Source organism: Rhinolophus sinicus, linkage group LG02 (assembly GCF_036562045.2).
Source record: "Rhinolophus sinicus isolate RSC01 linkage group LG02, ASM3656204v1, whole genome shotgun sequence".
Classification (NCBI taxonomy): Eukaryota; Metazoa; Chordata; class Mammalia; order Chiroptera; family Rhinolophidae; genus Rhinolophus; species Rhinolophus sinicus.
In genome coordinates this window covers 197,737,929-197,753,879 of record NC_133752.1, presented here as the reverse complement: position 1 = coordinate 197,753,879, position 15,951 = coordinate 197,737,929, and the positions used below count along the sequence as shown (strand labels likewise).

The window sequence follows — 15,951 nt, the reverse complement described above, 5'->3', positions numbered from 1 at the left end:
AGCCCGCGCCAGGAGCCAGTCCCCGTACCCGGCAGCAGGTGGCGCCAGGCGCCCAGCTGTGGATCAGGGCTCAGGTCCGGCCCACCGGCTGTCCAGCCATTCTCAGGTTTCCATCCTGCGCCCCACCCTGAGCTAAGCTCTCTACCATCTCCTGACAGCCTCACGGGCACCCTACCAAACAGGGAAATTGAGGTTTTTGCCCTAGAAGCTGGGGTCCTTCCCACTACCCTCCGGGGCCTCCCAGCGCTGAGTGAGGGGCAAAAACAAACTAGCTGCTTTGCCTATATTGACATCTCCGTCCAGTTTCTTTTAGGACTCAACTGCTTCCACAGGTTGCTGATGACCAGACAGTGGGTGGCCCCTGCCCCACCCCACACCTCTCAGGCCCACCTCTTGAGTGGATTTCAACACCCCCATCTCTAGAGGTGGCCAGTCGGCAGAGGAGAGGCTGGAAGTTGATTGGCTGGAAGGTAGTGAGACACAGGGTTGACCAGATGTCACCTCCTCCCGGAAGCTGCCCCTGACTGCAGGGCTGGGCCCAGGGCTCTTCAAAGGCTCTCCCAGCCCCTGGGCTGTCCATGCCATGGTGCTAACCACACAGGTGGCTGCTGTGTGTCTCCGGCTGCTCTCCACCCGGCCATGAGCTCTGCAGCTCAGGGCCTGCTCTGACTGCAAGGCCGGGCACAGCGGAGGTGCCAGGAGGAAAGGCTGGACCAACTCCTCAGGTCACAGTTGGCTGTGGGCATTCAGAGGACGGGGCTGTGTGTCAGAGCCATGACAAGTGGGAAGGGGCAGGGAGGGGTCCAGGTGAGGGTGTGCACTGGTGTGATGGCAGGGCTGCCTGTACAGGGGGGCCGAGTGCCCAGCAGGGCAGAGGGGCTACTCCGAGAGGCCCTGAGGCCTGGTGGTGGGAGCTGGGATGGAGAGAGGGAACGGAATGAAGTGTACAGGAGACAGAAGTGGACAGACTGCCACTGACCACAGGGTGAGGAAGGGGAGGTGGCTAGGGCCCAAGCTTGTCCCCACCCTAGCCCCAGAGGACAATGGGTGAGGTGACGATGGGTGCTCCACTGGGAAGGCCTTTCCTCTGTGTCTCCAGCTGCAAACTCCTGTACAGCCATCAAGATCCAGCTCAGATGGCCCTTGATAGGGAAGCCGTTCCTGCCTCTTGGGGCCCTGTTCTGGGCTCCCACAACCCTTGAGCACCAGCGTAGTAGCTGCACCCCAAAGGCAGGAAGGCCAGTGCTGAGAACAGGTACGGATGTGTAGGGAGCTGTGGGCGTGAGGCCAGGAGGCTCGGGATGGGGCTTGGGGACATTCACCACGGTGGGAGGGGCCAGGGCAATGGGAGGAGGGCTCAGCCAAGGCCTCAGGCTCCTGTGCACGTGGCCGAGGTGCCCAGCTCAGCGGGCCCCGCCTCATGGGGCCCCTCCAGACCCCTCGCTGGGTGAAGGCTGTCCTTTGGTGTCCTGTCCCAGATCCGTCAGAGGGCTGTCCGTGTCTCCTGTTCTCCTGTCAGGCTGGGAGCACTTGGGGACTGTGGTGGTGTCCAGTTCTGTGTGCCCATGAGTGTGTCAAGAGCCAGCCTCCAGTAGTCTTTCACAGGGGATGGCCCCGCTGGAGAAGGTGGTGCCTTATCAGGGTCTGTGCAAGGCCCCACAGGCACCGGGGCAGGGGATGGACGCGAGGGGTGCTCCTGGGTACAGGCTCAGGCATGGATGGGTTAACACCAGGCTAAGGTCATGGGGCCAGGCCTGCCGCAGTCACCAGCATGAGCGCCCAAGGCCTCCAGGAGAAACGTGGGTGAACATCTGGATGGCAGTCAGCCCAAGGATGGACAGCCCAAATAAGGGCTACCCGAAACTAAGGGGACAAGGCACGAGAAGACGGCGACTGCTGGTCTCCGGGATGGCCTCAGGGCTGAGGTGGCCTCAGGGGCCAGGCCCCGGATGGTGCTCGCTGCTGCTGACTGGGGCCCACGTCACCTGCTAGGGGGCTGCCCTGTGGGGGCCTCTCCACTAGGCTGGGGGCTGAGGGATGCCTCTGGGACCTGGGGCCGCCAGCCCTGTGCTCAAAGGGGGCGTGAGTGGGGTAGACGATAGGCTGGGGTCCAAGACTGAACCCCCTGAAGGTCTTGGAGGCTGCTGGGGTGGGTGGGCCAGGAGCAGAGACAGGCAAGCTCGGTGACCCCAAGAGCCTGACACAGCTCCCTGGTCAGGCCACACACATGCTCCCCCACAGCAGATGTGCCCCAAGCACTGAGAACAAGTGCAAGCCCTCCACCCCAGCCCCTGGGCTTCTAGAATGAACAGGGCCAATTCCAGATTTACGTCAGAACAGCTTTTATTGAAGTCAAGGGGTGCACACTGCAGCCTCCCACCTGCCGAGCGTGGGGCGGGCCCTCCGTGGGGACGTGTCGCTGGGCTCCTCAGGGAAGGCAGTAGGTTGTATAGTTATCTTCTGAGGGGGCAACATCACTGCCCTGAAACCACACAACCTACTACCTCACCCCGTCGGCACCCTGGGTATGGAAGGGCCTGCCGTCCACGCCACTGCCCCACGCCAGCCCTGGCCTCTGCCCAGTAGCCCGTGGCCACCAGAGCCGAGCTGGAGGGCTGGGCAGGCGCAGGGCAGGACGGACATGCAGGCAGAACCTCAGTTTCTCCATGTACAGTGCAGCCCACACCATCATCTACCTGCAGTTGATGGGGGGGGGGGTGCGAGCTTGTGCCCGAGGAGCCAGGCTGTGCTCAGAGGATGCCCCTGTCGTCCTGTTTGGGAAAGGCCAGCAACCAGGAATGAAGCCTTGGCTTCCCTCCCTCCGAGGTGGGCAGAGGTACTGCCGCTGACCAGACGCCTGATGCTGGGCTGGGCATGCGGGGCAGATGTTGGGGGTTGTGCTGACCGATGCAGGCCCCGTGGGTCTCCCTGGGGTGCGCCCTGCAACCCCAGCCAAGTCTCAGCTGCCCCTGTCCTCCTCAGGCCCACGGCTCCTCCTCCTGGTGCCCAGTGCCAGCCACAGCGATGCAGCTGAGGGCGTACTAGACTTGGGGCCAGCCCCTCCCTGGGCCTGACACAGGGGGCACGGAGGGGGGGCAGGCTGCACAAACTGTCCCACGGTCCATTGGCTCTCACTGCAGTGTGGGGAGAGGGAAGGTCAACTCTGAGCCTTAGCCTGCTCTGGACACTTCCCCCAGTATCTCCAATCCTCATTTGGCCCCATTTTACAGGTGAGGAAACTGAAGCCCAGAGAGGTCCAGGGATCACACAGCAAGTGGAACCTAGGCCTTTCAGACTTATTACATGGCAGCCACTGTGCCCCACCCCACCAAGGCTGCTCCCCGCGCCCCTTCTGGGCCAGGGTCCTGGACGCTGTCCACCGTCGCTATTACAGCCACTTCAGGAAAGACAGTAGATTGTATAGTTATCCCATAGCAGGGCAGAGCCCCAAACTATACAACCTACTACCTCACCCCAAAGGGCCGTCAGTCTTGGCACCAAGATGCACTCGTAGCCTCGGGAGGTACCTCCTGGAGGGGGAGGAGGAGAGCTGCAGGGGCACGGGGGCGGGGGAAGGCCCACGGGTGCTGAGGGCACCAGGATTCTGGCAGGTGGGTCAGCCCCCCAGAGTGGCCCCACAGTAAAGGAGACCCCAGGAGAAAACCACCAACCAGAGGGAGAAAGAAAGGAGGGCGGAGGGAAGGGGAGGAGGACGGGGGCGTGCAGTGTGGCTTCTGGGAAACTGATTCAGGTGACTGGATCACCCCCCTCTGGACAGGAGTGGCCATAATGTCCCCTTCTGCACTGGTGACACTGGGAGGAAGGCTGTCACTCGTTGGAGGCCAGTATGTCAGAAAGACGACATACTGAGTGTGCGCCTGGCCGCCTGGCTCCCTGCTGCCCCAAGACGAGATGCTCCTGTGAACTCAGGCCTGCTCCCTCCACCCACAGGACAGGCGGCCTCCTTCCCCAAGAGCTCTGGTTGGTCTGCGCCTGCCATCCATGGTGACCTGAGCTGTCCCCACTTTGGGAGGGGCCACAGGATGTTGTTTTGCTGCCCAAAGGGAACCTGGCTCCCCAGGGGAGGGCAGCTGGGCCAGAACTATAGACCCTCGAGGGACACAGGGCCCAGTGCCTGTCCTTGGGGCAGTCTCACACCTCCGAGGGCCCTGCACTCAGCGCCTGAGTGCACGGTCACCACCATGGCCACTACCTTCCTGGGGAACCCTGAGAAAAGCTGGGGAGGCAAGTGCTACTGCAAACTACCTTAAAGATAAGAAAACTAAGGCCCAGGGTAACACAACCTTCACGAGGGCACACAGCTGATGGGTGGCCGAGCAGAGACTAGAACATTCCGCTTTCTTCCTAGTGAAATGATGCGAGCTCTGAGCTCTCTGAAACCCCAAGCCTCTTCCATATCCCTTCCTAGCAGGCCACCTCCTCCAGGCAGGCACCAGGCTTGACTGTCATTTAATCCTTACAAGCCCGATGAAGCTCCGATCACTGATCCCATTTTGCAGTGAGAAAACAGGCTCAGATAGGTGGGGTCCCTGGTCTCATGTAGGGATGGGGGCAGGAGTGACTCTTGGGCTCCCCCAGGATTGGCCTTGCCCACTGCCGCAGAGAGAGGTCTCGTGCCCAGTCCCAATAAGCAGGGCCGCTGCTGCTCCCTGAATGACCCCTGGGTGCCAGGCGCTGTGCCCTCCTTCCCTTGAGAGGACAAAGTAAGTCCTGGAACCCTCAGGCAGCAATGACAGCATCAGGGCCCCCGCCTGCACTGTCAGCTCAGAGCAGTAAACTCAGGTGCTCTGAGTCACCTGGGGTGGGGGGAGGAATGCCCCAAAGCAGCCCAGCCCCCTGCCCAGGATCTGCCTGGCCTGTGCTCAAGGGCACTCCATGTCACCTCCAGGCCTCAGAAGGAAATCTGCACGAGAGGGTCCTGGGGTTCCTGTCTGCCTCCCTCCACCTGGACTCCTTGGCTGGCCAACGGGACTCTCCAGGCAAAGCCTGCCAGCATCCAGGGTGGGGGCGGAAGGGAGAGTGGCCAGGGCTCTTCCTTTGACCCCCCACAATGGTGTGAGCGGTCCAGGCAGGAAGATTCTGGCTCGTTTGTTGAGGGGCGTCCAGCACTGCCCAGCGGCCCTGGGGGTGACTGGCTACTGTTAGAAACTGAGGCCAAGGAGCCGCCCGGGGCTCACCTGAGTGTCTCAGGGACTCCAGGGGGCCACCGTGAATGCACCCTCTGGGCTCCTGACTTAGCTCCCGAGATCCCAAGGCCCTCACACTGCACGGAGCACCTGGTCTGAACGCTGGCCCCAGCAGGCTGAGTGGCATGGGACAGGCCAGCCAGCAGGTGGAGCTGGCTGTGACACCAGCTCTCTCCTCACTGTGCTTCTCTGGGCCAATCTCATTTCCTCACGGGCCTTGATTTCTTCACTGAGATGTGGGGTGGATGCAGCCCCCCCAGGGGATCGGAGCAGCGGTCAGGCCACCCCGCGGACTCCAACAACCCCCCCTCCCCCGGCCTGCACCACCAGCCCTCCCCTGGGCCCTGCTTCAACCCCAGGAGGGCCCAGGCCCCAGCTGGGAGCCACTGACTGCACAACAGGCCACTCCCTGGGCTGGGCTCCATAGGGTGAAGCGAAAGGGGGAGACAGAGACACACCCCGCTGGTCCACCCTGGCCACCTCCACAAGCCCCCTCCCCAGGCTCCCAGACCAGCTCAGGAGAAACAGATGCGACACAGTTTCTCTCATTTGGCTTTTCTTCTTGTTCCAGGCCAGACTCACCCGTGTGGCATCTCACTCAGGTTGGTGGCAAGCAGCCTGGGTGTATCATGGTGGCACTCGAGGTCTGGCTCATGGCTGGGTGGAGAGAGGGGACAACCTCAGGCGCACCTGGCTGAGCTCTGGGGTGGCGGGGGGGGGCTGTGTGCTCCTCTTCCATCCACTCTGTAAGGAACCAGGACTCCTTCAAGCCACGTCCAGTCTGATGGGGGAGGCCACAGAGAACCTTCAGAGACCAGCAGGTCAAAGATTACAAAATCACCAGTGCATCATGGGTAGATGAGGTGTGTCAGCTGGGGTCAGGTGCTAAAGAGTGGCGGGAGGACGAGGAAAGACAGCTTTATCTGGAGGACGCAGCTTGGGCAAAGGTTTGGCCGTGGGACTGTTAGGTCCCATCGATGGACTTCCATGCCTGACGGCAGGGCCTGGAGCTGGCGGGACACAGCTCTGACCACACCCCTCCCCATCATAAGATCTTCCGTGGCTCCCTACTTCCCAGAGCAAGGCTGGTGGGAGGGGTGTGCAGTGGTGCCAGACGTCACACGTGCCATCCTGTGAGTCACCTGGGCATTCAGTGGGAGTGGGTGTGCACCCACAGAGACCAGAGGCAGGGGACTGGCCAGCCTGTCTTCTGCAGAGTGACCGAGGGCACGGACTCCTGCAGGGAGGGGACTGCCTCAGCCCAGGGGCCCGCCCTGACGCCCAGCTCACCGTGAGGAAGGCTACTTCAGACAGGACCTCCCATCTCAGCGCAGCTTCCTGATCTGTTTGGGTTTCAGAAAAAAGTAACAAACATCAGGTTTGGAAGAAAGCAGCCACGCCTGAGCTCTCTGCTCTGTGCCCCCTCCCTGTACCCACCCTGCCACCTGCCACGGATCCTGCATTTCAGCCCAGCCTCTTATCAAGGCCTTGTGCCTGGGGACACACCCCATCCAAGGGCCTGGAAGGAATGGCCTCTGTGGCCACCCTGTGCTGGAGATGCCAGGTCAGAGGTGACCAAGACCCAGGCCTTGCCCTTGAATGCGCAGGGCCCCTGGCATGTCCATGCTGGTGCCAGCACCGTGTCAGGTTCGTACCAATGCTCTGGGGCCTGGAGAATCCAGGGGAGGAGGGACAGGTGCTGCCCTCCTGTGCACCTGGCAGTTAGCATGACCTGGAGGGCGGCGCTGAAGACCCACTTCACAGAGGGGGCTCCAGAGGGAGCCTGGGACCGTCGTGACTGAGGCCTGTGTCCTCCCAAGGACAGAAACGCAGGAAGGGGCTCACTCCGGGACTGGCCAAGGCCTCGGTCAGGCTGGCTCCATCGACTGCAATCCCATCAGCTCTGGCCCATTCCTCCTGGGATGACATGAGGGAAAGCCAGCAGGGCCAGTCCCCAAGGGAAGGGATGCAGGTGTAAGCCAAGGACACAGCCGGACTGCTGACCAGCTGGAGGGCCACTGAGGCTAAGCCCCAGATGTTACGACTTGGAGCCAGACCACTCAGGTCTGTCCAGCCCTGCCTTGTGCCAACCCCTGTGCCCCCACTGGCCCTGGCTCCCCGCTCCAGCCTCCCAGAGCAGAAAAACACCCCAGACAGGCCTCCCTGACTTTCCGGCGCCTCGCCAGGTGTGCCAGCCCTCCCTGCCACCAGGCCTCTGTCCTGCCTGTCCTGTCAGGGGCACCTGCCCACTGGTTCTGGCTCCTTACCCACGAGGGCCCTGCATCCCCGCAGGTGCACCTCTCTGCTGTCCATTGGGGGGCCCCAAGGTGAACACTTGCCCGGCTTGGGGACCAGCCTTGCCCTCCTGGGGACCAGGCCTCATGTCTGGAACTCCCAGGCCTGCAGCAAGCGGTGTGGCTGGTCTGAGCGGTGCCCACGACAGTGGCAGCATTCCTCTCTCCACCACACACTCACAGCCCACTTCCGGTCTCTCCAGGTGACCAGGAACAGACATCGTGACCCCCCAGCAGGGTCCCTACTCGGACTTTGCTCCCACCAAGGGAGGGCTCGCATAGAACCTGGTGCTCTCTTTAGCCAACAACCTGGGATTTGGGGGTTGGGGGGGTAGGATTGACATTTCTGTGTCTGTGACCAATTCATGGGAGAAAGGGCCCCAATTCTGTCGGGGTGGATTATCTGCTGGGCCCACCTGCCCTATAGTCCTAGGAGTGACCAAGGGCCTCAGGCCTTGGGAGGGCCAGCAAAGACCTCCCCTCTTCTGGAAGAATGGCAGGGGTCCTGAGACAGATAAAAGGGACCCCCCCCCCCAATCCCTGCCAGCCTGGAGGCGAGCTGGTGGCAAGATCGGGCATGCAGCATGAAGGGGGCTCCCAGCAGTGCTGCCAGGAGTGAGCAGTCAGCAGTCGCCCTGCCATCTGCCAGCTGCCACTGCCGGTCCTGCCCCAGTCCTACAGTGTCTGCCCGTGGGCAGGACACTGGGCAGGCCAGGGTAGGAGGAGCCAGTCCCAAGGGGACAGGTGTGTGGGAGGCCTTAGTGGGCAGGAGGCCCTTTCAGAGCCAGGCGGATGTCTGGAGCGAACAAGGCAGACAGACGGTGTCACCCCGAAGTCACCTCAGGCTTGGCTTGGGGCCACCGGGAGCTGGGTCCCCCCCACAGCTGCCCCCCCATCGCTCCGATTAGGTTTCTCCCCATAAAGCAGCCAGTGTTTCTGCTCAGCAAGCCGTGCCAACAATGGAGTCTGGGAAAAAGACGTGGGGGTGGCATCCGGGGGGGCGGGTCTCCCCACAAACACAGCTATGAAGTTAACAAGATGTGCACACTGGGCAGTGTGCGACCCATGGGTCAGGACAGGGCTGTGCTCCCACTGAGCGCAGGGCAGGGCCAGTATGCAGGGAGGCCAGACAGGCACTCAATTTATGGGGTGCCAAAACTCAGCATCAAGACAGGTCTTTTAGTGTGTGAGATTAAGAAAATAAACCAACGTGAAAGGTTCCTGATATAAAAACATCAAACTTCAAGACAGGATGGATCAGGGCTCCTGATTTTTCTTTTCAGCTCCAACAGTCGGCGGAGAGCAGGACCCAGCGGCCTCACCGCCCCCCAAGACCACAACTTAGGAACACAGGAGCAAAGCCAGAACTAGAATCTGGATTTCTCTGACCCCAGGTTCTTCGCAGGGCCCTGCACACCTCCAGGCCACAAAGGTGAGGAAGTATTATAGTTAGAGCCTCCAGACAGGAGCCCCCAGCCCCTTCCCAGGGCCCAACCCTGTGGGTCAGGAACAGACCCAGGCCCTCCTTCCTTCTCAGGGCCCCAAGGTGATCTCTGGTTGGCACCTGCCTGTGTAGCTTCCCCGAGACGGACGCCCACGTACTCCAAGTTGGGGTCTCCCGTTGTTGGGAGTCTGTGCCTCATCCTGGCTCCCTGCTTTCCCATTCTCAGAGACCTCCAAGCTCTTGGGTGGAAGGTGGCAGGAGTGGGGAATGTCTGCTCCCCACGGGAGAGGCCTGGCCTGTCGTGCTTCGGCCAGATGCCGCTCCGCCAGAGCAGGGCCAGGTACCCAGCGGAAGCTGGCATCACTGCCCTCAGGGGCGAGACTCTGGACGCTCCCAAGAGTAGCATCTGAGAGAAGCTGCGGGCCCTGGCAGTCCATGGCTGTGAGATCCGCCCTGCTCTGAAGACACAACTTCATCCGTGGGGAACATGGACATGGGAGGGGAGCGAAAGGGGGGTACTGGCTCTGGGGGCTGCCAGGCCATGCTTCTGATCCCTGCTCTGGCCAACCAGCAATAATGGGCCTTGGGCAAGTTATTCAGCCCCTTGGCCTCAGCTGCCTGCTCTGCAAAGTCGGGCCAGGGCTGTCAGGGAGGACGTGAGAAGTGCCGTCTGTGCCCAGGGAGGAGCATCGGCCGGGGGAGCGCTTCTTCACACCCCAGGGCTAAGTTCACGGTTTGCTTGGAGTCCAGAGGAAAAAGCAAGAATGCAGAGCCCTTTCTGATCCTGTGGGCGTCTCCGGCTGGCCTTTACCCGTTAGGCAATAGTTTTAACCTCAAAGGCGTGTATTTAGCCGAAAATATTCTCAATTCAAGCTGCAGTCTCGGTCACAAGGCAAGGGGGGAAGGGGACATTATCATTAAAAGTGCTGCGTGAAACCCCGTCCCACAGCTCCACCCAGGCACAGCTCCCTCTGGGGACGGACTTTCTGCCCTGAAAGCCGGGTGCTCCTTGCCCCCAGGAGGCTCTGGGCTTGGCCTGGCATGTGGGACACCAGGCACTGGTCTGTACATTCCATGGTCTTTAGAGGGAGAGGAGAGCCTGAGCAAACCTCACTTCATAGCCACGGAATGTTCTCTCCAGGAACCACAAGATGGAGGGGGCTGGGGCCACAACCAGCAACCTTCCCAGTCTGGAGGGCTTGGCTGGGCCACAGGTGTCTGGGGAAGGCAGCCCGGCTCCCGCAGCCCTACTGTGCGCCCTGCCACATGTGAGCTTTCTACCCATGGCCTCTCCCAGGCACACAGAGAGCAGGGTGCAGCTGCTCCCGTCAGCCTGGCGCCAACCCACACTGCCAGGGACATGGTGTCATTCCTTTCAAATGCACCCACTTTTCTCCAGCGCCAGTCCCTACTTCTTCATGTGGAGGTTGCTGTGAACTTCTTCCAGAAGCTGCCCTTTGAGGACCTTCCAGCAGGGTGCTGCCGGCAGGCACGCCACACCCGTCTACCCAGCTGAGGCTGGCAGAGGTCACTGTCCTGCAGTGAACACCACTGTGTCCCCTGAGCACGCTTTCCAGGCCCCAGCTGCCAAGACATCAGGGACGTCCAGGTGCAGCCTGCTTCTAGCATGGCCACTGCCTCTCCACAAGGCCGACCCTGGCTGCGGAGGCTGCCCCGGAAGCCGAGCAGGAGCAGGACCTCAGCTGGCCCCGGGGCAGCCCACCTCCTCCAGGAAGCCCCCTGCCCCTGCTTCCTGAAGACACGTGGTACCCGCGCCCACACCAGGAGCCGGGAGCTCCTCGGGCAGGTCCAGGGCAGCTGAGGGGCCGAGTGGAGGGCGGAGGCTGCTGCCTTGTGCCCGGGGCGGCCCGAGACCGACCTGGCCCTGTGCACGGAGTCCAGCAGCCCACCCCCGGTCGGGCTAGCGTCTTTTCTAGCACTGTCCGCGCTGGCCCGAGGCTGCCAAGGAGCATGGCTTTAATTACCGCTCCTCTGGGCTCTGGTCTGCAGCGTCCCCGGCCGCCTGGCGCGGGAGCCGGGCGGGGCTGGGCGAGGGGCCGGCCGCCCTGCCAGGATGTCGGCTGGTGCCAAGGCCGGGCGCGGGCGGGGCGGCGCTGGGCTCCGGCCAGGCCACGCCGGGCAGGCGGGCGCAGGGGTCCCCGCCGGCCTCCCTCCCCCACGGCCCCCGCCCGCCTCCGGCACAAAATGGCGGAGGGCTGTGGCGGCCATTTTGTGCAGCCCTCGTGGACAAAGGCAGATGGTGGACAAAGGCAGGCGGCAGGCGGAGCGGGGATGCGTCCCAAAGCGGCAGCACGGAACTGCCCTGGGGAAGCGCGGGCTCCTGCCCTGCGCTGAATTCTGGGAGGCGCTGGCCGGAGAGCGGGGGCCAGCAGGGCGTTTTCTGGAACCTTCCTCCGGCCCAAGCTCCCAGTGCCCTGGGTGCCAAAGGCCCCCGTCACCCCCTTCGAGGGGCTCTGGGTGGTACTGGCACCTTCTCTGCCCAGGGCAGTGGCACCGACGCTTTCCCACCTCACGTGGGCGGTGGCCCAACTCTGGGCATTGACTGCGGTGGGGGGCGGGGGAGCCTCGGTTCCTTCTGGATGCAAGTCCCGCTCTGCCCCAGACCCACAGAAGGCGGCCCTCATTGGCCTGAGGTTGGGGCAGCCTCCAGCCAGGTGGCCTGAGAGGCTGACCTTCATTCCAGATATGGCCCAGCACAGGCTACCGCCGTGGTCCAAGTTGGTCGGGACCAGGTAGCTCCTTCCTGCCCGATGCCAGCGGGCACGGGGTGGCTGCCAAGGGGATACGAGGACCCACTGCAGGATGCTCAGCCACACCCTCTTGACCTCCTGTGGCTCCAGCCCCACAGGCTGGCCACACCAGCACCAGCCATTTCTTGAAACTCGTGGCTCCTATCCTATTTGGTGACCATCCACCCTTTGCTCGTGTTCCCTCTGGGGAGCCCTCTCCCACCTCCTTTGGACAAGAGGCACAGCCCCTGCTGCCCCAGAAAACACCCACTGGACCGGAAGCCTCTGCGGAGCGGAGCCTGGCAGACAGAGGGCATACAGTGAGAGCCTGGGTCTTCCTGACTGTGCCCTGCCTGCCATCTCCACACGTCTAACAAATCTTATTGACAAAGTAATGTAAGGCCGGGACGAGCAGGACTGCTCTGGGGGCTGTGGGTCACCGCCAGCCACCCGTCCTAACTGGTGCCGAGCCCAAACCCACTTTACAGACAGGTAGGCTGAGGCCCAGGGGTCACCGTGCACCAGCCCTGGTTGTGGCACTGGGTCACCTGGGGTACCACCTGGGCCTTGTGCTCTGACAGGGACAAGTCCATCCAGGGCCTGTGTCAAGAACCAAGAGTGGAAATAGGAGGGAAGCCTCATGCTTTTTCGGCAGGTGGGGGCTGCCATGGTGACAGCATGGCATGGAAAGCAGGTGCCACTGTCTCCGTCACTTGTGTCACCACAGTTGTCCTGACAACTCCCCAGGCGTGAACAAACAGTCCTCACCAAGGACCCCTCCTAGAAGCAGCTTCTCCTTGGGAGCCTCCCATAGGGGGCTCACTGGAGAAGAGCAAGCCTCCCAGCTGCAGGGCCCTGGGTTCGAATCCCCGTTTACTCAATAGTGCTGTGAGCATGCGTACCACACCCTGGGCACGCGATTCCCATCAGAAATGGCATGTGCAGACACCCTGCGCCTGTGATCTGCCAGGCCCTGACCTGAGCCCATCTCACCAGGTGGCTCAGTCGGTCCCTATTACAACCTGATCTAGAGGGAAGGAGCAAGCACAGACAGGCTAAGTTACTTCCCTACAGTCACACAGCTAGGGTAGGCATCCTCATTCTCCCTAGTGTTTGGGGGATGAGGGTACAGAAACTGAGAGATGTCTTGGTTTATCCGTGAGGTCACACAGCCACTAGGAAGGGCCAGACCCCTCTGTACTGGGAGACCTCAGCAAACCCCACACCTGAGATACTCTCTTTCCCTTCCCAGTGAGCAGCAAGGGCCTTCTGTCTCCCCAATTCCCCAGGGCTGGCCAGGCTGGGTGGGCACAGTGTTCTTGGAGCAGGGCAGCTCAGACCTGAGCCTGCTGGAGCAGGGACGTCAGGCCACTGGGCAGAGCGGGAGCCGCTCTCTCTCTGCCCAGAGCTGGACATGGCTGAGCTTTCAGCTCAGTAATATCTGGGAAATAAGACCTCCAACTGGGGAAATGTCAGAGGCCAAGTGTCCGGCTGAGCCCAAGGCAGGGAACCCTTGGCAGCAGAGGCAGAAGCCCCAGGCACCCCAGAGACACTGGGTCTGGGGGCCTCTTGGCTTTAGTCCAGCAGGAAGACTCCTTACCAACCCTCCAGCCCACCCTGGACACAATTCTAAAGAAGGCCTGAGCTGCAGGCCCTGTCCCCACCCCTTCACAGACCCCGCTCCCACCTGCCTCCCAGGAAGTCTTCTTGTGGAGATCCTGGCACCTCGGGGAGACCATATGCTCCTGGAACCGAGGTGTTTCTACTTCTGGGCAGGTTGGGGCCAGGCCCCTGCTCTACTGCTGGCCAGCTTGGTGGCCTGAGGCTGGCCCCTTGGCCTCTCTGAGCCTCAGCCCCTGTAGGGGTGCAGCACTGAAAGACACCCACCCAGCAGGGCTGCCATGAAGAACAATGGCATCCAGCTCAGGGCCTGGCACAGTAACAGGAAGTGCTTAACAAGAGTGAACTGAACGGAAAAGTCACTTCCTCCGGGTGACGCTTGCAGGGTAGGCCATCCTCGCACCCTGTCCTCAAAGGATCTGCTTGTCACATCCCTTTTCACGTTTCAGAGTTAATCTCTCCCCGCCACGGCGCTACTCAGAGCCAACAGCTAAGCGCTGGATGAAACCCGTGGTTCTGTAGTTTGTCAATATTTTTACTGGGACCAAAAGATCCAAAACAAAGTAGTTTTAAGGCCTTAACTTTTTTTCTGTCTGGGTAAACAGAGGGTATCTGGATATTTGGTATTAGAACAAATTTCTGCCCCTCCTTGGCTGTGGGCACCAGATACGGGTCAGCTTTGGAGCTGGCAGACGTGGCTTCTCAATGTGGCTCAGCTGTGGGGTGCCAGTCCCAATGCCCCAAGCCTCGGTTTCCTGTGACCCCACATCTGTGCCAACTCCTGCGGAATGGGGCTGCCGCTCCACACAGGAACCCAAGGTGCCGGGGAGGACGGGATGATGCCCCTAGAGACCAGCTGGCACTGGGTCTTGAGAGGGGCCATGGGGTTCCTGTCTGCCCCGAGTAAGGCTGAGGCCCCAGGGACTGGGAGGAGGCCAGCTGATGGAGCCGCCCAGGGCGAGACCTCCACCATCCTGGGCCGAGTCTGAAGACAGCACAGACTTCAAGGAAAGCAATTTCAATCAAAAACAAACCCCACCGATCAAGTCACTGTGCCCCCTAAACCTTCGACGTGCCCCCAGACCAAGCTGGCACCCTGAAGAGCCTCCAACTGACGCAATGACCCTCCCGGGCCAGACGCGAGGCTGGAACTGGGCTACTCCCGCTCCAGCCTCCATTTCTGGATGAACAGAGTGAGATGACAGCCCCACCTTGCTGGTGGTCCTGGGGCTGCATGAGGCTGTGACACACGAAGAAGGGGTGGCCCTCCCTGCAAATCCTGCCCATCCTCAGCCACTGTGCATGGCCCCCATCACTGTGGCCAGGGAGCCTGCCTCCCCTGGGTCCTCCTCCGCCTGGGGACACGCCTTGGTGGCCTCCGGCATGTCTGTCAGGGTTTGCAGATCAGGACTCACGTATACATTCTGGTGACAGCCTGTGTGAGGGACACATCTTTCAGGGCCTGGGTTTCATTTGGACCTTGGAGGCTGCCCTTGCTATAATGGGGGGATTTCAGTGGGTGTCCAGGAAAGCAGCTGGACTAGCTGGCCTTGGGCAGAGCCCAGCAGGCCCCGTGGGACGCCTGGGACAGCGGCACGCGCAGGCTCTGTCTCCTCAGCCACAGCCCAGGCAGTTTCCTGGTGGCCCTGCTGGACTCTCTCCCCGGGGCCCCGCCTCACTTTTGCTCAGCCTCCACTCTGCTCTTCCCCTTTCTCCATTATCGCTGCCCCCTTCAACATCCCCATTTCCCCGGCCCTGATGTCCCCAGTGGCCTCTCCTCCCCACCGGGGTCCCACCCCACCCTCAGGCACCGGCTGGTGCAGGCCCTGTGTCAGACACAAAAGCCCCATGGCAGTGTTTGCCGAGTCTGGCCCACAAGCTGGACCTCTGAACACGCCAGGCCCAGATGGCAGAGGGATCCTGGGCCCAGACGCAGCAGCCTGGGGGCCTGTCCACAGACCTGGGAGGCAGGCCTGCCCCTGGCCATGGCAACACGGGCGATGGGGCTGACGTCTGTCTGGCCCCAGACTCCCCAGGAGGCTTGAATCAGTCAAGTGGGCCCGACAGCCTGCTTGGGGGGCTGGCTCCTGGCAGGGGCAGACAGCGAGGTGTGGGGAGGGGGCTCTGAGAACCGCAAGGCAGCCATGACAGGGACTGGCAGGCCAGGACCTTCTCACCTGCTGAGCCGCTCCTTTCTGCTCAAGTCCACAGACGCCGTGAAGGGCCAGAGCTTACCCACATCAGCACTTGGCCCAGGCCCTCCCCCGACGGACATGCCGCGGTGGCTGGCTCCTTGCAAAGGGAGCTTCACTCAACTTACGTGCAGAAAGGAGCCGGAAAGATTCTAGCTTCCTGGGGTGAGACCTGGCCAAGCCCCTGACTGCATGCGGACCCTGGTCCCTGGGCTACAGAAAGAGGTGGGCAGGAGGCCAGAGTGGACCTGCTGAGCCCATGCAAATGTGCGAGAAGGGCCTGCCTGCTCCTCGGTCCTCCAGAGGCCGTGGGGGTATGTGCATGTGTGTGCACAGTGAGTGTTACCCATGTGTACATACCCCATTTCAGCCGTGCCCAGCCCGGGGTGGTAGCTGGAGGGAGGGGGTGGGAAATCCCGACTTTCAACATTCAAAACACTGCAC

General features: G+C 61.9%; 1 protein-coding gene and 1 long non-coding RNA gene across 2 annotated transcripts in view; both read right to left on the bottom strand.

Annotated features, from left to right (window-relative positions):
* Positions 1-2,318: 2,318 nt before the first annotated feature.
* Positions 2,319-15,951, bottom strand: part of LOC109451199 (uncharacterized) — a 41,131-nt gene continuing 27,498 nt past the window's right edge. Inside the window, exons 5-6 of the long non-coding RNA XR_012493774.1 lie at positions 6,498-6,550; positions 2,319-5,988 (exon numbers count right to left, since the gene is read on the bottom strand). This is a non-coding gene — a long non-coding RNA (uncharacterized LOC109451199). The remainder of the gene's footprint in view (positions 5,989-6,497; positions 6,551-15,951) is intronic.
* LOC141570203 (uncharacterized) lies at positions 6,557-15,945 on the bottom strand. Its single transcript, XM_074326565.1, has 2 exons — positions 12,418-15,945; positions 6,557-12,243 (listed from the first exon to the last, which is right to left on the bottom strand). Exon 2 carries the CDS (start codon positions 11,642-11,644, stop codon positions 10,568-10,570), a length of 1,077 nt encoding a protein of 358 aa, XP_074182666.1. The 5' UTR covers positions 11,645-12,243; positions 12,418-15,945; the 3' UTR covers positions 6,557-10,567.